This window comes from Pristiophorus japonicus, chromosome 7 (assembly GCF_044704955.1).
Source record: "Pristiophorus japonicus isolate sPriJap1 chromosome 7, sPriJap1.hap1, whole genome shotgun sequence".
NCBI classification, from domain to species: domain Eukaryota; kingdom Metazoa; phylum Chordata; class Chondrichthyes; family Pristiophoridae; genus Pristiophorus; species Pristiophorus japonicus.
Window position 1 is genome coordinate 208785528 of NC_091983.1, and position 23823 is coordinate 208809350.

The window sequence follows — 23823 nt, forward strand, 5'->3', positions numbered from 1 at the left end:
TGAAATAATCTAAGCAAGCCCTTTAGTTGTATCAAGGAGCTACAAAGAATTGCAACTGCATTATGGAGCAGCTTTACCATACAGACCGCAGCGGTTCAAGGCGGCAGCTCACCATCACCATCTCAAGGCAACTATCACGGGCAATAAATACCGGCCTTGCCAGCAACGCCCACTTCCCAGGGATGAAGTTTTTTTTAAAAAGTGCAATTTAAAGTGATATTCTGGAGTACCTTTTTCTATACCCTTACCATCTTAAATACCTCTAGATCATCACCTTCCACCTCTATTTCAAAGGCTGAAGTTTCTCCAGTCTCTCCTCAAGACCCGAACCTCTAACACTAGAGAACAGCCTCTTGGCTCTTCTCTACAATGCCTCTAATGTTTGAATGTTTCCCTGGTATCACAATGACCAGAACTGAACGCAGTACTCAAGGTGTGGTGTCAGTGTGTATTATTTAAATATCAAGTTTTCTTGTGATATTGTGATGGTTTCACTTTTATCAGGAATTTCCTCTAAGTTAGGTACAGTAGCATTTTGTAAATTTTAAGAGCAGCAGGTATCCCAGTCTGCAGAAAGTTTTCTAACAATTTCTGTCATTAATATCAGACCATTGAAGCTACCCAAACATCTGCATAGCGAGACCCGTGTGTATTAGCATTTGATTCTTCAAGATTAGCTCAGATTTGTGAACCAGGTGCAAGGTTACAACAAAAATAAAACATCCTGCTGGGATTTCTTATGCAGTACTTGAAGACGATCGTGGCTTGAAGACTTGCATTTGTATACCACTTGATCATAACTCCCAGAAAGGGATAACAGCATTTCACATACAGGTACAGCGAAATGCAATCGTTATTATTACCCAGGCAAATATAATAAATCCCACAAACACTGATGAGATGAATGACAAATGTATCTGTTTTTTCTCGCGTTGGTTGAGGGAAGAAATCAGAACTTCCAGTAAAATGGGGTCTTTAGCACCTGCCTGAACGAGGACAGGCGGAAAGGACCCTAGTTCATATCTCATATAAAGGACAGAGCACCCTCAGCAGTGAAGTATTCCCTGAATCACCAGCCAACGTCACAAGGCCAAATTCCCAAAAGGTTTTGATTTCCCATTCTTTGCAACAGGTGCAAGGTAACAAGCAAACAGACTCCCTTGGAGAAGGCAATGGAGATCAGGACAACAGATGAGTGCACTGCACCCTGACGATCTCTTTTGAAGTAGCAGAGCTGAGATTTGGGAGCAGGCTGCGGCACAAGTGGACCTGAAGAAGCCCTTTTGGCTGGGAAGAACTGCTTGGGAATAAAAGTAGAAACAACTTTTCTTGAAAAATAAATGTGATTTACTAATGTGCCATTTCCACAGCAGAACAGCTCAGACATTTACAAACCGGTCTTCAGACTGTGCATTAAGATTGCAAATTTTTAGGACACGTAACAAAGGGAATATGAAAAAATATGTTTATATTGACGTTATGGTATACAATTTACTTTAAACTACATTTTTTTAAAAGCTCCCCTGTCAATGCAACCACAAATGCATTATCTGCAAGCCAGGAGAAAGCAACTTAATTCTCAAATAAATCCCATGGGATACCAATGCGGGTGCTGCCACCAACAGTCCACAGCAAGATCTGAATACAAATCAGTTTGAAATAATTGGCACTGATCTTCCAGCACAGTACAGCTTTCACCATAATTCCTCTTTCCCCATCCTCTGCACAAAAAATGCAAATCGAGTGAAATCCATTTGTTAAAAAGAAAATCCCACCAGAGCGAATCTGCCGGATCATCTCACGTTGAGTCGAACATTAATGTTCATCGCCGCCAGTTCAGCTACGAAGTATCGGAAAACGTAGGGCACAGAGATAATCTCGATGGTGTCAGATTGTTGACAGACAGTACACTGGTGCTTCCTGTGACGCGTGGCAGACCACGACGGCGGGGGCTTTTCCAGTGTTGGCGACAGAAGGCTGCCACACTTGATGCACACGTGAGCCATGGAGCGGTCGGAGCAATTGAAGAGGCGGTCTTGAAGCAAGAAGGACGTTCCGTGAGCCAGCAGGGCATCGCGTTCCATCTCCCCAAATCGAATGCCGCCTTGGACATTTCTTCCTCCCAGGGGCTGGTTCGTCACCTTATCCCTCGCCCCTGTAGTTCTAACTTGGAACTTGTCAGACACCATGTGACGCAGGCGCTGGTAGTATACCACCCCGATGAAAATGTCCGCCTCCAGCTCCAGCCCGCTGATGCCACTGTAGAGCCTTTCCGTCCCGTAGTAGTTGTAACCAGCAGCCTGCAGCATCTTCCCAAAGTATTCCAGGGCAGAGTTTTCCTCCGAGAACGTGAACGGCGTGGCATCGTGGCACAGGCCGTGCATGGCGGCAGACTTGCCCGCCATGCTTTCGATCAGCATCCCTATGGTCATACGGGAAGGGAATCCGTGGGGATTGAACAGAATGTCTGGCATCATTCCGCTCTCTGTGAACGGCATGTCCTCTGCTGGCCATAGTCGGCTCAAGATGCCCTTTTGTCCATGTCGACTAGCAAACTTATCTCCAATAGTGGGGTTACGAGGGACCCTCATAGTGATGCACGCACGCTTAAACTGTGCTGTTCCATTATCGTTGCTGCAGACTTTGATGTTATCCACAACACAGCTTTCTTTGCTCCTGTGGGAAAATAAACAGCAAAAAAAAAGTTACATTAATACTTAATCTATTCACCAACCTTTAAAGCTCAGTGTCCGGCTAACAAGTACCCACCCACGAAGAGGTTAATTTTATGAAAGAAACAAAATATAATCAAGTCAGACATGGTCACATTCAGTCAGAATTTTGAGAGTTCAAAATGCAACATTTTTTTTTTTTTAAAAGTCTAGTTAAATTTCCTGACTGCATCTATTTATTAGAAAATGGGAAGGATTTGCATTAATATAGCGCTTTATCACGTCATCGAAACATCTCAAAAGCACTTCACGCAAAAAAATTACTTTTTGACGTGCAGCCACTGTCATTATGTAGCCAGACACAGCAGGTTTTTCTGCACCAGGAGCGTCCCACAACTGGCAACAAAATGAATTACCAGTTGGTGCATTTGTTTTTTTCTATAAGGTATACATTGAGAGAAAAAGGTGATCCATGTCAGTCAGCAAAAATACAAAAGAGCACATCTAGCCATCTTAGACAATGCAAAAAGTTACAGGAAACAAATTCAAGCTCAAGTTTCGCTTAGCTCGGTTGCCAAAAGCAATGTAAATGAACTCAGACCAAATTTCCCACAACACCCTACATTACCCGTGTAACAACGTACATGAGTAGTTGCAGCAAATTATGATCCAATTTTTACTTACTTGTAGTACATCACAAAACTATCCCCGGTGTTGAGATTCACGTAACTATAAAACGGATCACCATACTCCAGTACGGCTCCAATAGACGGCAGTCCATCATCGTCGAGTTTCTGTGCTGTTCGCTTATCGCCAGGTTTGACACCGAACACAAAGGTACCATCACCTTGCTTAATCTTTTGATCAAGGTCTATCATTTCAGTCTTATAAACACTTCCATGGGCAAATCCTCGCTCCCAAGATGCCTTGTTGACAATCTATATATAAAAAAATACACATGCTGAGAGCTGGCAATGCATACAACTAGTTCAACACATAAAAACATTTCCCAAAGCTAAATTCAATTTTCCCAAAACTTTTTATAATTTTACCAACAATACTTAATAGCAATAACCAGAGTTACTACAGGGCCTATTTTTTAAATTATGCAATGTTTTTGAATTATGGAATGTTTGAGAAATGAAACAATTTCCAGTTCATATATCCAGTCCATCAGGCACTCCCGAGTCAGATATAGCAGTCAGATGCTGACTAAAGCTCTCTCTATACTGCCCCAACAATGTCTCTCAAAACAAACCTCAGAAACTGAACCAGTGTGTCAGTTTCCATTTCCTAATCCAGCAATCCCCTGGAGTGACACTGCTAATTTAGTGACAGTTTTTATATTGGATGCTTCCGGCCATCTGAGGAGACTTTCAGCTCATCAGACGGAGATGTAAAAACCCTGGTCCAGAGCCCACTGTCTAACTCACTGGTTAATGTTGCATTATAAGAGAAGAACAGTCCGGTGAAAATTAAATTTATGGACAGCTGATGGACCCTCAGCACACTTGTGGTCCGCGTCGTGTATTCTGTGCATCAGTAACTTGCCTGTGTTTTAATTTTACATGCAGTGCTTGGTGACTCCTGCGCTGCCCAGTAGAACAGCTGCTCTTACCTAACTGGGTAATTTAACTTCCTGAATCAAACTACGTGGAGGAGCTATACAGAATATACTGTATGAAAAGCATAAATTACTAAAATAAACATAATAAAATTCAGGTGATATAACAAGAGAAAGGCGGAGGTTTCTTCATGGGTTTGATTTGATGGTTTCTAAAACTAGAGAAAGATCTAGTGAAACTGGAAGGGATTCCTACAGTATCGGAACAGGCAAGTGTTTAAATTTAAAAACATGAAGGTAAGTTTCCCCATGCAAGATTCCCCATGCAAGAAGACAGAATTACGTTACATTACATAGTATTTACAGCACAGAAACTGGTTCATACTGGTGCCTATGCTCCGCACGAGCCTCCTCCCACCTTACTTCATCTAACCCCATCAACATATGTATATGATCTCCAATACACTCTGTTCCTGATTTGAGTTACAGTGCAGGTTTCAATAACATCTCCTGCAATAAGAACAAGATGGGAGTTGGGACACACGAGTTGCTATCATATGCCTCTTGTGATAACATGTGAGATTGGCCCCAGTGAGCACTGAGTCTATAAGCAAGTGTTGACTGCCCCTCTCAATAACAGAAGTGACCAACCCAGGTGGAGCTTTCAATCACCAACAAGAAAATTGAAGAGATGTTTTCTTTTTAATGACAAGTAAGGAACATCACTTGTCTCAATCATTAAAAACACTAGTTGCTGTTCTGGTTATGAGTGTAGGGGTGCAGACTCAGCAGAATTAAGAAGCAAATACAGACCATAGCATCTTCCATGTCATATCCAGTGTATGAGATGACAGCTACAATAGCATTTGTCCCTATGGGATAGTTATCCATATTAAAGTAGTCGTACATGTGCGGCCGCACAAGAGGGCTCTGTGGAGTTTGAAGACGATAGAGTTTGTTATCAGATCTGTCTGGATAAGTGTGTAATGGAAAACCCATTGTTTGCTTCCCTAAAAGGAATAAGTGGAAGTAAATCATTTGTTGGGCTGCAATATATAATCAAAACAGGAAAAGGCCATGTCACAAATTCACTTAAAAAGAATAAGCCAAGCATTTGTTATACATGTATATTAGCTGCATTATTCGTTTTCTGAACAGAAATAAGCAATACTTTGCAGACTAAAAAAGTGTCATAAACTGTGACACAAAATATCACCAGAGGAAAATAAGAAATAAGTTCATAATTACATTACAGTGTCTAGCATTGGCCAAAAAGGCATGATTTAAAAAATCTTAATGCAATAGCAAAATATTGTGGATGTTAGAAATCTGAAGTAACAAAAAATACTGGAAATACTCAGCAGGTCAGGCAGCATATGTGGAGAGAGAAACAGCGTTAATGTTTTAGGTCGATGACCTGCCAATTATCCTTGATTAATGACACAATGGTAGGCAATGTGTGTCAGAATGACCTTTTGTTAGAACTGGAATCCCTTTCTCTCTGACCTTGTTAAAATCTGTTACATCTCTAACTTTTTCCAGTTCTGACGAAGGGTCATCGACCTGAAACATTAACCACGTTTCTCTCTCCACAGATGCTGTCTGATCGGCTGAGCATTTCCAGCATTTTCTGTTTAAATTTTTTTTAATTGTTTCTCAACTGATTTAATTCTACCCACTGCCACCATGCCAATTTTCTTCCCTCCTCATCTCCTAAAGATCTTGACTTCTGGTGTACAGTACCAGACAAGCTTGAAGGCTCTGTGCCTCAATGCGAGGAGTATTCGGAATAAGGCGGGCGAATTAACTGCGCAGATAGCAGTTAACGGATATAATGTAATTGGTATCACGGAGACATGGCCCCAGGGTGACCAAGGCTGGGAACTCAACATCCAGGGATATTCAATATTTAGGAAAGATAGACAGAAAGGAAAAGGAGGTGGGGTGGCGTTGCTGGTTAAAGAGGAAATTAATGCATTAGTAAGGAAGGACATTGGCTTGGATGATGTGGAATCGGTATGGGTGGAGCTACGGAATACCAAAGGGGAGAAAACGATAGTGAGAGTTGTGTACAGACCACCAAACAGTAGCAGTGAGGTTGGGGACAGCATCAAACAAGAAACAAGGGATGTGTGCAATAAAGGTACAGCAGTTATCATGGGCGATTTTAATTTACATTTAGATTGGGTTAACAAACTGGTAGCAATGCAGTGGAGGAGGATTTCCTGGAGTGTATTAGGGATGGTTTTCTTGACCAATATGTCGAGGAACCAACCAGAGAGTTGGCCATCCTAGACTTGGTGATGTGTAATGAGAAGGGACTAATTAGCAATCTTGTTGTGCGAGGCCCCTTGGGGAAAAGTGACCATAATATGGTAGAATTTTTTATTAAGGTGGAGAGTGACGCAGTTAATTCAGAAACTAAGGTCCTGAACTTAAGGAAAGCTAACTTCAACGGCACGAGGCGTGAATTGGCTAAAATAGGCAAAGGATACTTAAAGGGTTGACGGTGGATAGGCAATGGCAAACATTTATAGATCACATGGATCAACTTCAACAAGTGTACATCCTTGTCTGGAGTAAAAACAAAACAGGGAAGGTGGCTCAACCGTGGCTAAATTAAGGATAGTGTGAGATCCAAGGAAGAGGCATATAAATTGGCCAGAAAAAGCAGCAAACCTGAGGACTGGGAAGAATTTAGAATTTAGTAGAGAAGGGGAAAGGGTTTAATTAGGAGGGGGGAAATAGAGTACGAGAGGAAGCTTGCCGGGAACATAAAAACTGACTGCAAAAGCTTCTATTGATATGTGAAGAGAAAAAGATTAGTGAAGACAAACGTAGGTCCCTTGCTGTTGGACTCAGGTGAAATTATAATGGGGAACAAAGAAATGGCAGACCAATTGAACAAATACTTTGGTTCTGTCTTCACAAAGGAAGACACAAATAACCTTCCGGAGGTACTAGGGGACCGAGGGTCTAGTGAGAAGGAGGAACGAAGGATATCCTCATTAGGCAGGAAATTGTGTTGGGGAAATTGATGGGATTGAGGGCTGATAAATCCCCGGGGCCTGATTGTCTGCATCCCAGAGTACTTAGGGAAGTGGCCCTAGAAGTAGTGGATGCATTGGTGATCATTTTCCAACAGTCTATCGAATCTGGATCATTTCCTATGGACTGGAGGGTAGCTAATGTAACACCACTTTTTAAGAAAGGAGGGAGAGAGAAAACGGGTAATTATAGACCGGTTAGCCTGACATCAGTAGTGGGGAAAATGTTGGAATCAATTATTAAGGATGAAATAGCAGCACAATTGCAGAGCAGTGACAGGATCGGTCCAAGTCAGCATGGATTTATGAAAGGGAAATCATGCTTGACAAATCTTCTGGCATTTTTTTGAGGATGTAACCAGCAGAGTGGACAAGGGAGAACCAGTGGATGTGGTGTATTTGGACTTTCAAAAGTCCCACATAAGAGATTGGTGTGCAAAATCAAAGCACATGGTATTGGGGGTAATGTACTGACGTGGATAGAGAATTGGTTGGCAGACAGGAAGCAGAGAGTCGGGATAAACAGGTCCTTTTCGGAATGGGAGGCAATGACTAGTGCAGTGCCGCAGGGATCAGTGCTGGGACCCCAGCTCTTTACAATATATAATGATTTGGATGAAGGAATTGAGTGTAATATCACCAAGTTTGCAGATGACACTAAACGGGGTGGCGGTGTGAGCGGCGAGGAGAATGCTAAGAGGCTGCAGGGTGACTTGGACAGGTTAGGTGAGTGGGCAAATGCATGGCAGATGCAGTATAATGTGGATAAATGTGAGGTTATCCAATTTGGTGGCAAAAACACGAAGGCAGAATATTATCTGAATGGCGGCAGATTAGGAAAAGGGGAGGTGCAACGAGACCTGGGTGTCATGGTTCATCAGTCATTGAAAGTTGGCATGCAGGTACAGCAGGCAGTGAAGGCGGTAAATGGCATGTTGGCCTTCATAGCTAGGGGATTTGAGTATAGGAGCAGGGATTGTACAGGGCCTTGGTGAGGCCTCACCTGGAATATTGTGTTCAGGCTTGGTCTCCTGATCTGAGGAAGGACGTTCTTGCTATCGAGGGAGTGCAGCGAAGGTTCACCAGACTGATTCCAGGGATGGCTGGACTGACATATGAGGAGAGACTGGATCAACTGGGCCTTTATACACTGGAGTTTAGAAGGATGAGAGGGGATCTCATAGAACGTAGAAGATTCTGATGGGACAGGACAGGCTAGATGCGGGAAGAATGTTCTCGATGTTGGGGGAGTCCAGAACCAGGGACACAGTCTTAGGATAAGGGGTAGGCCATTTAGGACAGAGATGAGGAGAAACTTCTTCACTCAGAGAGTTGTTAACCTGTGGAATTCCCTGCCGCAGAGAGTTGTTAAGCCAGTTCATTGGATATATTCATGAGGGAGTTAGATATGGCCCTTACGGCTAAAGGGATCAAGGGGTATGGAGAGAAAGCAGGAAAGGGGTACTGAGGTGAATGACCAGCCATGATCTTACTGAATGGCGGTGCAGGTTCGAAGGGCCGTATGGCCTACTCCCACACCTATTTTCTATGTTTCTATACTGGTCACCTTCAGGTACCTTGTTAAATGGTCATTCTTCATGGGCGAGCTTAGATAGTGCATGCTGACAAAATATTCAACTGCGATAGAAGGACTTTAAAGCTAAGAGAAATCTTGTCATCACTCTCATCCATACATGCAGACTCCTGGCACAGATCAATGGATAGCGATCAGGACTGGGAAAGCTGGCCAATTACCCATCCTCAACCTAAGTGCTCTGAGTCAAACTGCATCACTCCTAACTGCTGCCCCGGCTACCTCAGCACAGACCATGTTCAAATCTTACAGGTCTGAGTGACTTGCTACTTTTGCCAACTAAGGGTTGGGACTCAGTTTGTGTAAAGTAGGCTTTGTACACCAGTTTTTAAGATAGCTTTTAACAAAAATTTAAATTACTCTGATCTGATTACACCTCAATTACTGTTACAGGTTGAACCTCCCTTATCCAGAACTTTCTTATCCGGAACCACCCCTTGTCCAGAACCATTGCTCAGTACTTGTACCATCCAATTTAACGTGACCACCCCTCGTCCGGAAAAATCCCTTATCCAGAACCACTCCAACATGAACAAATTTAAGTCCTTCCTCACTGCCAACTCCCGCAATCGCTGGCCTGACCCCGGTATCCACCGCAACCCTCCATGGTCTCTCTGCCGCACTTCCAGCCCCAAGCCAGCCAGCCCCGATATCCCCTTGCTCAGTACTTGTACCATCCAATTTAACGTGACCACCCCTCGTCCGGAAAAATCCCTTATCCAGAACAGGCCAGGCCCTGAGGGTTCCGGATGAGGAAGGTTCAACCTGTAATGACTTCTTTTTAAAAATATTTTTGTGGATTTCTACTTATGTCAAGGCTGCTTTGAAACCAGTCTCGAGGTAACAGCATACATGGCATCCTGATTTTCTCTTCCTGCAGGAAGGCACCTGACATCTCTTTTCTACTGTCCTTGTAACAACAAAGCTGAGATAGGGAACTCACTGCCAGTCCTCCCAGTGTGCTGATCACACACTCACTTGAACAGCTTACATGCCTTTGCCATTATTACGCTTTTGAGTCATTGCAATCTCATCCTCCAGTTAAAATGAATGGAAACTGCGATGCCATAATCTCATTCAATTTTCTTTCCTCATCTTCTCCTGAAACCATTAAATCAATGGAGCATGGTACCATAGGTACAGACCATCCTCTGGCACCATGCCCAACCAACCAGCCAATTCCTCCACTGCTATTTTCTTTCCTTGCTAATTCATTCTTTTCAGTTGCAGCCATTGATGCCATTCATCAGTCTCCAAACTACTGCTGATTTCTGGCATACTTTTGGCTTCAGTGTTAAGAAGCTGGTTCGAACAGTTTGGAATAAATTGCTGCATTTTTACTCACCCATCTGACACTGATACATATTCCTAGGACTTTGGTTATGATCAGAGTAGGGGATGAAATTAGCCACTACACTCAGCATACTGTGGGGAAAGAGCTCCTGATGGCTGGTTACTCCAGGCACGATATCCGTCTCTGTGATAGCAATATTCATGTATAGCTGCAGCGACAACAGAATGTATTATAAACACCAGCATAGTTTTTTTTCCAGCAATATAGTCAAATTGTTTTCATTAATATTAAAAAGAGAACATTATTGTGACATTAGAACCGTTAAGTATTTATCTTTATCTTTAGCCTGTTATTAGTTTCCTCAGACACTAATTCATGGGTCTCCTTTGCAGAGGGTTGCATCATCTTCACTTAAACAGAGCAGTGGATGGGCTGGACACAAGATAAGCGAATGCTCAGGGTGCATCTACATGCCTACCCACTGGTATTACACAAGTAAAGGGATGTCTGGCAAGTATCCAAACTCCTCCTCTCTGGTATGATTTCAGTGCAGTCAAAAATTTTAATATTTGTATCACAACATGTCTCACTTGTTAATAAGAAAATGGACTTATTTAAGGATCAGTTAGCTGCTGGGATGGGAAGTTAGTAGGATTTAGTATGCTGGAGATCAATTAGGTCGAAGGCCCATCTTCCTCCAAATCTATTTTACCACCTTATGAGCAATGGGTTAGAGCTCCTGATGGATGTATGGCCAGTATTGGGAGATTATTACCTGTTCGAGTGTCCCAATAAGCTCCTCTTTTCCCAAGGCCAGGTTTCTCACAGGCCGCACCATCCGACACATAGTGGTGAAGAGATACAATCCTGGGTAAATGCTGGGCTTACCCATCATCGGAATAAGAACGATTTCAATCCATGGAGGCACTTTTTTCAGCTGTAGTATCTATCAGCAAAACAAACCACAGGCAACATTATTAAGATTTCCTCCTCACCGTCCATTCATCACCGTCCATTCATTTTATTCCTCTGGTATTTGGCATTGTTAATTAAAAATATGCCGACTCGGTCAAGTGAGTTTTTCCTGCGAACAGCAAAAAACGTACAGATTAGGCATGGTCTAGGTCTGTGTTGAATTAGCTGAACTCAGCAGAGGTAACGACTTTGCAATTGGTGTCAGCATTGTAAGCTGAGAGGAGAGGTGAAGTAAACATAGAAAATTGGTGTAGGAGTAGGCCATTCGGCCCTTCGAGCCTGCACCACCATTCAATAAGATCATGGCTGATCATTCACCTCAGTAATCCTTTCCTGCTTTCTCTCCATACCCCTTGATCCCATTAGCCGCAAGGGCCATATCTAACTCCCTCTTAAATATATCCAATGAACTGGCATCAACAATTCTCTGTAGTAGGGAATTCCATAGGTTAATATGCACATAGATTGGGCTAACCAAACTGGAAGCAATACGGTGGAGGAGGATTTTCTGGAGTGCATAAGGGATGGTTTTTTAGACCAATATGTTGAGGAACCAACTAGGGGGGAGGCCATGTTAGGCTGGGTGTTATGTAATGAGAGAGGATTAATTAGCAATCTCGTTGTGCGAGGCCCCTTGGGGAAGAGTGACCATAATATGGTGGAATTCTGCATTGGGATGGAGAATGAAACAGTTAATTCAGTGACCATGGTCCAGAACTTAAAGAAGGCTAACTTTGAAGGTATGAGGCGTGAATTGGCTGGGATGGATTGGCGAATGATACTTAAGGGGTTGACTGTGGATGGGCAATGGCAGACATTTAGAGGCCGCATGGATGAACTACAACAATTGTACATTCCTGTCTGGCATAAAAATAAAAAAGGGAAGGTGGCTCAACCGTGGCTATCAAGGGAAATCAGGGATAGTATTAAAGCCAAGGAAGTGGCATACAAATTGGCCAGAAATAGCAGCGAACCTGGGGACTGGGAGAAATTTAGAACTCAGCAGAGGAGGACAAAGGGTTTGATTAGGGCAGGGAAAATGGAGTATGAGAAGAAGCTTGCAGGGAACATTAAGACGGATTGCAAAAGTTTCGATAGATATGTAAAGAGAAAAAGGTTAGTAAAGACAAACGTAGGTCCGCTGCAGTCAGAATCAGGGGAAGTCATAACGGGGAACAAAGAAATGGCGGACCAACTGAACAAGTACTTTGGTTCGGTATTCACGAAGGAGGACACGAACAACCTTCCGGTTATAAAAGGGGTCGGGGGGTCTAGTAAGGAGGAGGAACTGAGGGAAATCCTTATTAGCCGGGAAATTGTGTTGGGGAAATTGATGGGATTGAAGGCCGATAAATCCCCAGGGCCTGATGGACTGCATCCCAGAGTACTTAAGGAGGTGGCCTTGGAAATAGTGGATGCGTTGACAGTCATTTTCCAACATTCCATTGACTCTGGATCAGTTCCTATGGAGTGGAGGGTAGCCAATGTAACCCCACTTTTTAAAAAAGGAGGGAGAGAGAAAACAGGGAATTATAGACCGGTCAGCCTGACATCGGTAGTGGGTAAAATGATGGAATCAATTATTAAGGATGTCATAGCAGTGCATTTGGAAAGAGGTGACATGATAGGTCCAAGTCAGCATGGATTTGTGAAAGGGAAATCATGCTTGACAAATCTTCTGGAATTTTTTGAGGATGTTTCCAGTAGAGTGGATAAGGGAGAACCAGTTGATGTGGTATATTTGGACTTTCAGAAGGCGTTCGACAAGGTCCCACACAAGAGATTGATGTGCAAAGTTAGAGCACATGGGATTGGGGGTAGTGTGCTGACGTGGATTGAGAACTGGTTGTCAGACAGGAAGCAAAGAGTAGGAGTAAATGGGTACTTTTCAGAATGGCAGGCAGTGACTAGTGGGGTACCGCAAGGTTCTGTGCTGGGGCCCCAGCTGTTTACACTGTACATTAATGATTTAGATGAGGGGATTAAATGTAGTATCTCCAAATTTGCGGATGACGCTAAGTTGGGTGGCAGTGTGAGCTGCGAGGAGGATGCTGTGAGGCTGCAGAGCGACTTGGATAGGTTAGGTGAGTGGGCAAATGCATGGCAGATGAAGTATAATGTGGATAAATGTGAGGTTATCCACTTTGGTGGTAAAAACAGAGAGACAGACTATTATCTGAATGGTGACAGATTAGGAAAAGGGAAGGTGCAAAGAGACCTGGGTGTCATGGTACATCAGTCATTGAAGGTTGGCATGCAGGTGCAGCAGGCAGTTAAGAAAGCAAATGGCATGTTGGCCTTCATAGCAAGGGGATTTGAGTACAGGGGCAGGGAGGTGTTGCTACAGTTGTACAGGGCATTGGTGAGGCCACACCTGGAGTATTGTGTACAGTTTTGGTCTCCTAACCTGAGGAAGGACATTCTTGCTATTGAGGGAGTGCAGCGAAGGTTCACCAGACTGATTCCCGGGATGGCGGGACTGACCTATCAAGAAAGACTGGATCAACTGGGCTTGTATTCACTGGAGTTCAGAAGAATGAGAGGGGACCTCATTGAAACATTTAAAATTCTGACGGGGTTAGACAGGTTAGATGCAGGGAGAATGTTCCCAATGTTGGGGAAGTCCAGAACCAGAGGTCACAGTCTAAGGATAAGGGGAAGCCATTTAGGACCGAGATGCGGAGGAACTTCTTCACCCAGAGAGTGGTGAACCTGTGGAATTCTCTACCACAGAAAGTTGTTGAGGCCAATTCACTAAATATATTCAAAAAGGAGTTAGATGAGGTCCTTACTACTAGGGGGATCAAGGGGTATGGCGAGAAAGCAGGAATGGGGTACTGAAGTTGAATGTTCAGCCATGAACTCATTGAATGGCGGTGCAGGCTAGAAGGGCCGAATGGCCTACTCCTGCACCTATTTTCTATGTTTTATGTTTCTATGTTAACAAAAGAAGAAATTTCTCCTCATCTCTGTCCTAAATGGCTTACCCCTTATCCTTAGACTGTGTCCCCTGCTTCTGGACTTCCCAACATCGGGAACATTCTTCCTGCATCTAACATGTCCAGTCCCGTCAGAATTTTATATGTTTCTATGAGATCCCCTCTCATCCTTCTAAACTCCAGTGAATAAAGGCCCAGACGATCCAGTCTCTCCTCATATGTCAGTCCAGCCATCCCGGGAATCAGTCTGGTGAACCTTCGCTGCACTCACTCAATAGCAACATTATCCTTCCTCAGATTAGGAGACCAAAACTGAACACAATATTCCAGGTGAGGCCTCACCAAGACCTCCCTGCCCCTATACTCAAAACCCCTAGCTATGAAGGCCAACATAACATTTGCCTTCTTCACCGCCTGCTGTACCTGCATGCCAACTTTCAATGACTGATGTACCATGACACCCAGGTCTCATTGCACCTCCCCTTTTCCTAATCTGCCACCATTCAGATAATATTCTGCCTTTGTGTTTTTGCCCCAAAAGTGAACAACCTTACACTTATCCACATTGTACTGCATCTACCATGCATTTGCCCACCTAACCAAGTCACCCTGCAGCCTCTTAGCGTCCTCCTCACAGCTCACACCGCCACCCAGTTTAGTGTCATCTGCAAACTTGGAGATATTACACTCAATTCCTTCATCCAAATCATTAATGTATATTGTAAATAGCTGGGGTCCCAGCACTGAGCCCTGCGGCACTCCACTAGTCAATGCCTCCCATTCCGAAAAGGACCCGTTTATCCCGACTCTCTGCTTCCTGTCTGCCAACCAATTCTCTATCCACGTCAGTACATTACCCTCAATACCATGTGCTTTGATTTTGCATACCAATCTCTTATGTGGGTCTTTGTCAAAAGCCTTTTGAAAGCCCAAATACACCACATCCACTGGTTCTTCCTTGTCCACTCTACTAGTTACATTCTTAAAAATTTCAGAAGATTTGTCAAGCATAATTTCCCTTTCATAAATCCATGTTGACTTGGACCGATCCGGTCACTGCGTTCAAAATGCGCTGTTATTTCATCTTTAATAATTGATTCCAACATTTTCCCCACTACTGATATCAGGCTAACCAGTCTATAATTACCAGTTTTCTCTCCCTCCTTTCTTAAAAAGTGGTGTTACATTAGCTACCCTCCAGTCCATAGGAACTGATCCAGAGTTGATAGACTGTTGGAAAATGATCACCTATGCATCCACTATTTCTTGGGTCACTTCCTTAAGTACTCTGGGATGCAGACTATCAGGCCCCAGGGATTTATCAGCCTTCAATCCCATCAATTTCCCGCCGAATAAGGATTTCCTTCAGTTCCTCCTGCTCACTCGACCCTCAGTCCCCTAGTACTTCCGGAAGGCTATTTGTGTCTTCCTTTGTGAAGACAGAACCAAAGTACTTGTTCAACTGGTCTGCCATTTCTTTGTTCCCCATTAGAAATTCACCTGAATCTGACTGCAAGAGACCTATGTTTGTCTTCACTAATCTTTTTCTCTTCACATATCTATAGAAGCTTTTGCAGTCGGTTTTTATGTTCCCGGCAAGCTTCCTCTCGTACTCTATTTCCACCCTCCTAATTAAAACCTTTATCCTCCTCTGCTGAATTCTAAATTTCTCCCAGTCCTCAGGTTTGCTGCTTTTTCTGGCCAATTTATATGCCTCCTCCTTGGATTTAACACTATCCTTAATTTCCCTTGTTAGCCATGGTTGAGCCACCTTCCCAGTTTTATTTTTACTCCAGACAGGGATGTACATTTGTTGAAGTTCATCCATGTGATCTTGAAATGTTTGCCATTGCCTATCCACCGTCAACTCTCTAAGTCTATTCTAGCCAATTCACATCTCATACCATCGAAGTTGCCTTTCCTTAAGTTCAGGACCCTAGTCTCTGAATTAACTGTGTCACTCTCTATCTTAATAAAGAATTCTACCATATTATGGTCACTCTTCCCCAAGGGACCTCACACAACAAGATTGCTTTCTCATTACACATCACCCAGTCTAGGATGGCCAGCCCTCTATTTGGTTCCTCGACATATTGGTCCAGAAAACCATCCCTAATACATTCCAGGAAATCCTCCTCCACCGTATTGCTACCAGTTTGGTTAGCCCAATCTATATGTAGATTAAAGTCGCCCATGATAACTGCTGTATCTTTATTGCACGCATCCCTAATTTCTTGTTTAATGCTGTCCCCAACCTCACTGCTACTGTTCGGTGGTCTGTACACAACTCCCACTAGCATTTTCTGCCCATTGCTATTCCGCAGCTCCACCCATACAGTAAAGAACAGTACCTGTCCCTGATCATTAACCAGGAGAATGGCTATGTTGGCCACTGCCAACTGTGGGTGAACAGCTTGCTGTCATTCACTATCCAAATTCACACATTCAGCAAGATACTGGGGGGTGCCCTACATGCATGGAATTGTACCTCTCAAGAGTTAGTGATAGCAGGAGAGGGAGGAAATGTGTGTGTGGGGAGGAGAGGGGGGGGGGGGGGGGGAAGAGAGGGTGTGGGGGGGGGGGGGGAGGGAATCGGATGTGATATATTTCATTACTAAGAATGAGTTGTTGTTACTTCATTAAAGGCTTCAAGATTTTTCTTTTAGGATCACACCCCAGAATTCCCCACACCACTCCATTCCCACTTTTGATGGAAAGTGGAAAAACCCTGAGTGATACAAAGCCCCACTTTGTACCTCACTTACAGAAGGTGGTTCTCCACAAGGGTGAAAAGAAAAGATAAGAGGGAGAGAGTTGCTCCCTCCCCTGGATTCTTTTTCTGTCTACAACAACAAATTATATTGATATAGCGGCTTAACGTAGTGAAACATCCCAAGGCGCTTTACAGGAGTATTATGAGACAAATAAAGTTGACACAAGGAGAAATTCGGGCAGGTGACTGGTCAAAGAGGTAGGTTTTAAGAAGAGTCTTGAAAGAGGAAAGAGAGGTAGAGAGGCAGAGAGGTTTAGGCAGGGAATTCCAGAGCTTAGGGCCTAGGCAACAGAAGGCACAGCCACCAATGGTTGAGCGATTATAATCAGGGATGCTCAAGAGGGCTAAATCAATTGTTTACAACCCTTCAATCATCGACACACTCCCGAAAACACAGACACATTGTCGGGAACCCAACCTCCAATATACACCATCAGCTAATGAAAGGGAAACAGTGCTATAATTGCCAGGAACACTTATTATTACAATATAAAACAACAACAGTAATGCACTAGTAATTCAACAGAAAAAATACACAGTGCAGGATTCTTGAGACTCTGTGCTGGTGGCAGTGAAACATAGAAACATAGAAAATAGGGGCAGGAGTAGGCCATTCGGCCCTTCTAGCCTGCACCGTCATTCAATGAGTTCATGGTTGAACAGTGTGCCCAGCTCAAGGAGATCCCTCTGACCTGTGGTTCCCTGGTACACTCATAAACCCCTAAACGCCACAGCCCCCTTATTTGAAAATGTACAACTGGAGAACGAGATTGGCAGCTGTGGGGAAATGGAGACAACAAATGCGAGTCTTGAATGGGGTGGGGGCTTGAAAGAAAAGGTTAATTCATTTCAAATGGAACCTTTCCCTCTGGTAATCCCAAAGTATGGGCATTAAACATGAAAATAACAAAGTAAAACAGATACATACTTTAAAGTTACGCAGTGTATCAGCAACACTTGGTCCCATTTCTTTTTCTACCCAGCCAACTACAGCACCATCCAGGAGAACTGGGTAGCACTCAGAATACGGCTTGCTGGGTGTACCGTCCACCGGTGTAACACCTGCAGAACAGAAACAGTTCACAGCTGAGCTTCTATTGATAATAAAACACACACTCTACAGATCTACAGTAGCAGCATTGTTACTGAAACAACAGTATGTTCAACTATTCTGAAATACTGCCGCTTCTTTGATTACAGGTATGTGGGACAAATATCCCATCACACCACAGCATAATCATTCTCCTCCTCCTTTACATGTGAAGACACTGGCAACTTGGCGACATGAAGGGCCATAATGTCCCCAGGATCCAGCTCCTAATCCTAGGGAGTGCTTTGCTGCAGCAAGTGATTTTTTTTCGCTCATTTTCTCTGGACTTGCAGGATTTCCTGTGCAAAACTCAAGCACTCCCACTGCAAACGGAAGCTATACGTGGTTAAGTGTAAAAGTTACACCAAGTTTTACATGGGATGTCGCACCATGCCAAATCTGTGTCCTCTGGTTACTAACCCTTCTGCCACTGGAAACAGTTTCTCCTTAATTACTCTATCAAAATGTTTCATGATTTTGAACATCTCTATCAAATCTCCCCGTAACCTCCTCTGTTCGAAGGAGAACAATCCCAGCTTCTCTAGTCTCCCCACATAACTGAAGTCCCACATTCCTGATACTATTCTAATAAATCTCTTCTGCACACTCTCCAAGGCCTTGACATCCTTCCTAAAATGTGCTACCCAGAATTGGTCACAATATTTAAGCTGGGACCTAACCAGTGTTTTAGAAAGGTTTAGCATAACTTTCTTGCTTTTGTGCTCTATTAATAATGCCAAGGATCCCATAACCTTTTTCAACAGCCTTACAACTTGTCCTACCACCTTCAAAGATTTGTGTACATAAACCCCCAGGTCTCTCTGTTCCTGCACATCCTTTAAAATTGTACCATTTAGTTCATATTGCCTCTCTTCATTCTTCTTTCTAATTGAATCAATTCACACTTCTCTGCGTTAAATTTCATCGGCCATGTGTCTACCCATTTTATCAGTCTGCCTATGTCCTTCTGAAGTCTATTATTTATTATCCTCCTCATTTCTGAGTTTCATGTCATCTGCAAATTTTGAAATTATGGCCCTATACCCAAGTATTGCTATATATTAAATGAAGCATTGGTCCCAATATCAACCCCTGGGATATACCATTGTATACTTCCCTCTAGCCTGAAAAACAACCATTCACCACTGCTCTTGCCCTTAGCCAATGTTGTATCAACGTTCCCACTGTCCACTGAAATGCATTCATACCATGAGCACAGCAAATGTTTGGTGTATGAACAGCTGGTACAGTTGTCAGATATTCTTAAAGTCAGCACTCCGCTAATCTGCAAATAACTTGGGAGCACGTTTCAATGTGCAGATTGTGGCTGCGTCAGGAGTCTCTCCAATACTTGTAAAAAGAAATATACACTGGGCAAGAAAACTTTAAGTCTGCCTCCACTTTTGGACAGCTGCTAATAATTGACAAAGCAGCCATGTAGAAACCAGTCTGGTATAAGCAGCCTACTCTGCAATCGTCAGTTATGAATAACCCAAATAATCACTACATTATATATATAATTATATGTACAACTCCCTCATCACTTACCGAGTGCACAAAGCAGAGCTGGCAGAGTGACTGTACTTGACGTCTGGGTCACAATCTCACAAATAACAGTCAAGTGATTCATCAGCCCACAGGGCTCTCCATCCGGCGTATGCACGGGGCACAGAAAGCCCCAGGACTCTGGCAGTAACTTGCGTACAGAGGTGGTTCTCATCTTAGCAAAAGCAGCCCCTCGGTGAATACAGCGGAAATGGGAGAGATAACGGATGAAATTCAGCTTGTCCGCTACAATGCACAAACCCGAATCCTGCAGCATTCCCAGACCTTGGACCAGAGTAGAGAAATAAATTTAAAATTAACATGTACAATTACAGTCATTATTATCATGAGACACACAGCACAACTCCTCAGGCGAGAGACTTAGTCATGTGTATTCTGTATATAATGGTTAGATGTGCCTCATTTTTGTGAAGATTCAATAAAGAATACCCACAAGTTTGTTTTTGTTTGTTTATGCAAGCAGTTTTTTTTTTACATTTTTACAACCCTGATTCTGAAATGTATTATTTTGAGTTAAAGACCAAATTCTTCTTTAGGTACTTTCCTTCCCTTTGATCTACCTACACCTCAGTCTCCATGTCAGTGACCTACTTGCCGGTTTGCATCAATTACCCTTATCCCAGGCCCTTAGCTCTGGAGAATAGCACTATATCAAGGGATACTAATATACATGGTGCATCATGTGGATGAAATCAGTCAATAATCCTTTCTGCTGTAAGGAGGCTATATTGACCAAGGATTATCTGTATCTAAACTGTACTTTCTTTTGAAATGGTACATTTATGTCAATTGTCCCATTTGTAATAATTCGTCAATGCTTGCTGATGGCTGAGAAATACATTGTTAATTACTTACTGCAGATTTAGAGTAAAAGATGTTTCAATTCTTACTGAAAAAAAAATCCAAATTTCCAAGGCTGAAGCCCCTGAACGTTTTTTCAGACAAGGGAGACATTAAATTCACATTAACCCTCCCAAAAGGAGACTTGTTTTGGACCCATGGTACAGCCTCTGGTTCCCCATATCTTTGTGACCTTGGTCCCACACTGGAAATGTAGATTCAAATAAGCAGGTATTTGAGAATGACCTGCTTCTCGTACTGAATCATCTTGCCACTATTCAGCACATCCCACTGTGGCACAGCCCAGATTGGGAACAAAGCACGTTAATTTAAGAAAGCGAGGTTTTAGTCGACAATCCACCACCACTTCACAGCACAGAGTGGCTCCACTGGATCCCAATGCAGATCTGAATGTCTGAATCATTTAATGTTAATGAGCACAGCCAAGATACAAACGTTTCTCATACAAAATGGTTAGCCAAACCAGCTGGATCTCCCGGCATGTATAAATATTTAACTGTGATAGAATATAATAATATAGTAGTTATGTTACTGGATTAGTAATCCAGAGGCCTGGGCAAATAATCCAGAGAATGCAAGTTCAAATCCCACTGTGGCAGTTTGAGAATTTAAACTGTTTTTTTTAAATATGAAGTTTAAATATGAAAATATGAAATATGAATACCATGAATTTGTTAGATTGTCGTAAAAATCCAACTGGTTCACTAATATCCTTTAGGGAGGGAAACCTGCTGTCTTTACTCAGCATGGTCTATATGTAACTCCAGTCCCACATCAGCTCTTCAAACTGCCTTCTGAAGTAGCCTAGCAAGCCGCTCATTACCGCCACCTTCTCAGGGCAAGGAGAGATGGGCTAATAAATGCTGCCCTTGCCAGCAACACCCACACCCTGAGAAAGCATGTTTCAGACAATATTACTACTTCTGTTTGAATTTGAAAAAGTAACACCTTTACCTGGAAGAGTTTGCATTCTAGTTGAATGAACTACTATTATTGCTTTGGTATTGCCTGAAGTACAGCAGCACAAGCTTTACAAACATGTACAAATCTATTGAATATTCTGAGTAATTTTCTGTCCTAGTCTATGATATATATATATATATTTATTTTAAATTACATTTATTGACAGAAAACAAACAGAAGCTTCCAGTCAGATTTTCCAAAGTAACTTTATTAAAACTGTCTATTTGGGAGCTGCTCTAAGCATACGGACATCTTGTTACAATAGCAGAGTACTCACCCGATCTTGAGCGCAGGTTTCCTGTGGCCAAAAGATACTCAAATGGCCGCGATAGATCTGGCACTAAATTAAACACTTTCATCAGGTTTTCTGAATTAATCTGGATAGTTCCTTTCTGGCTCTTTTTGTCCAGTGCCAATTTTATGGACTGTAACCAAAACTCCATCTTCTCCTGTCAAGAATCAGGGGAAAATAATTCAGTACATTTTTACTAAAAAAAAACTGCAATTTGTACCAACATGAACTTGAGTGATGAGTGAAAGCATAAATGTGAGCTCGGCTCAGTTGCTAGCACTAAACCCCATTCCAGGACTTGAACACCTCACCTAGGCCGATGCTTCAGTGCAGTCCTGAGGGAGCACGGGACTACGGGAAGTGCCATCTTTCAGCAGAGACATTAAACCTGTGTGACTGTTCAAATGGATGTAAAAGATTCTATGGCATTTTTCTGAAGAGCAGGGAAGATTTCTTGCTGTCCTGGCCAATATTCTTCCGTGAGCCAACACAAAGAATACAGATTAACTGGTCATTTATTTCATTTTGCAGTTTGTGGGACCTTGCTGTGCACAAATTGTCTGTCGCACTTGCCTAAAATACAACAACGGCTCCACCTCAAAAGTAATTCAGTGGTTTCAATTTGGTGGCTGTAATGTACTTTAAAACATCCTGAAAACTTGAGTGTGCTATGTAAAACCAAGTTCTTTCTTACACATAAAGGGAACTTTATAATTGTCCATTTGCTTGTAAATATTTTATTAAAAGGGGGAATTCAACCTTTACCCTTACAAAGGCCAAGCTTTCCCTTTTACACAAGCATTTTGTTTTAAACTTTCCTCTTCTCCGGCACAAGGTTGCTGAATAACGGTGAGGAATTGAAAGCTCTGGCTGACAATTCCCTTCCAAACCCAGGCAATTTCACCTTTAGTCAAAAGCAAAATACTGCAGAAACTTTGAAAGGCAGACATGATGAGCAAACCTTCCCAGAAAGTACTGTATACAAGCAAAGCAATGGCTTCCCCCATAATTCTGAAGAAATGTAATATTTAAAGCTGAATTTCTGCAGCTCACAATAATGAGATTTATCGCACTGGGCAGAGAATTTTGTTTCTAAGCACACTATTGAAATTTACATTTCAACCCCCTCCAACAGATCAGAATTCCAATTCATAATCTAAGTATGCTATTGCTCACTTATAACATATTTTAGATAACCTGTACTTAATGTAACGTATAACCTGGGGGGGAAATTGCACATTCATCCTATCCAAATGTTCATCCCCTCAGCACTCTCTGTAATTCTATGTTAACAAGCAACCAGTCAAATATTGCAGTAATTCTACTTCCCGGTATCTCTTAACTAAACATAGAAAATAGGTGCAGAAGCAGGCCATTCAACCCTTCGAGCCTGCACCACCATTCAATATGATCATGGCTGATCATGCAACTTCAGTACCCGACTCCTGCCTTCTCTCCATACCCCCCGATCCCTTTAGCCATAAGGGCCACATCTAACTCCCTTTTGAATATATCCAACGAACTGGGCTCAGCAACTTTTTGTGGTAGAGAATGCCACAGGTTCACAATTCACTGGCTGAAAAAGTTTCTCCTCATCTTGGTCCTAGATGGCTTACCCCTTATCCTTAGACTGTGACCACTGGTTCTCGACTTCCCCAACATCGGGAACATTCTTCCTTTCCAATCCCGTCAGAATTTTATATGCTTCTATGAGATCCCCTCTCATTCTTTTAAATTCCAGTGAATACAGGCCCAGTCGATCCAGTCTTTCTTCATATGTCAGTCCTGCCATCCCGGGAATCAGTCTGGTGAATCTTTTGCTGCACTCCCTCAATGGCAAGAATGTCCTTCCTCAGATTAGGAGACTAAAACTGCACAAAATACTCAAGGTGTGGTCTCACCAAGGCCCTGTGCAACTGCAGCAAGACCTCCCTGCTCCTATACTCAAGTCCTCTCGCTTTGAAGATCAACATGCCATTTGCTTTCTTAACCGCCTGCTGTACCTGCATGCCTACTTTCAATGACTGATTTACCATGACACCCAGCTCTCGTTGCACCTCCTCTTTTATTAATCTGTCACCATTCAGATAATAATCTGCCTTCCTGTTTTTGCCCCCAAAGTGGATAACTTCACATTTAACTACATTATACTGCATCTGCCATGCATTTGCCCACTCACCTAACCTGTCCAAA

The 23823-nt window shown here is 42.8% G+C and overlaps 1 protein-coding gene across 2 annotated transcripts in view; it reads right to left on the reverse strand.

The window, feature by feature from the left end:
- Positions 1-1324: 1324 nt before the first annotated feature.
- The window catches only part of polr1b (RNA polymerase I subunit B), a 50744-nt gene continuing 28245 nt past the window's right edge, over positions 1325-23823 (reverse strand). For both annotated transcript variants that reach the window (XM_070885743.1, XM_070885744.1), the window contains 8 exons: positions 21616-21787; positions 19497-19778; positions 17787-17920; positions 10947-11117; positions 10223-10379; positions 5050-5246; positions 3357-3610; positions 1325-2676 (listed from right to left, as the gene is read on the reverse strand). In XM_070885743.1, the coding sequence (XP_070741844.1) occupies positions 1794-2676; positions 3357-3610; positions 5050-5246; positions 10223-10379; positions 10947-11117; positions 17787-17920; positions 19497-19778; positions 21616-21787 (2250 nt within the window). In that variant the 3' untranslated portion in view covers positions 1325-1793. The remainder of the gene's footprint in view (positions 2677-3356; positions 3611-5049; positions 5247-10222; positions 10380-10946; positions 11118-17786; positions 17921-19496; positions 19779-21615; positions 21788-23823) is intronic.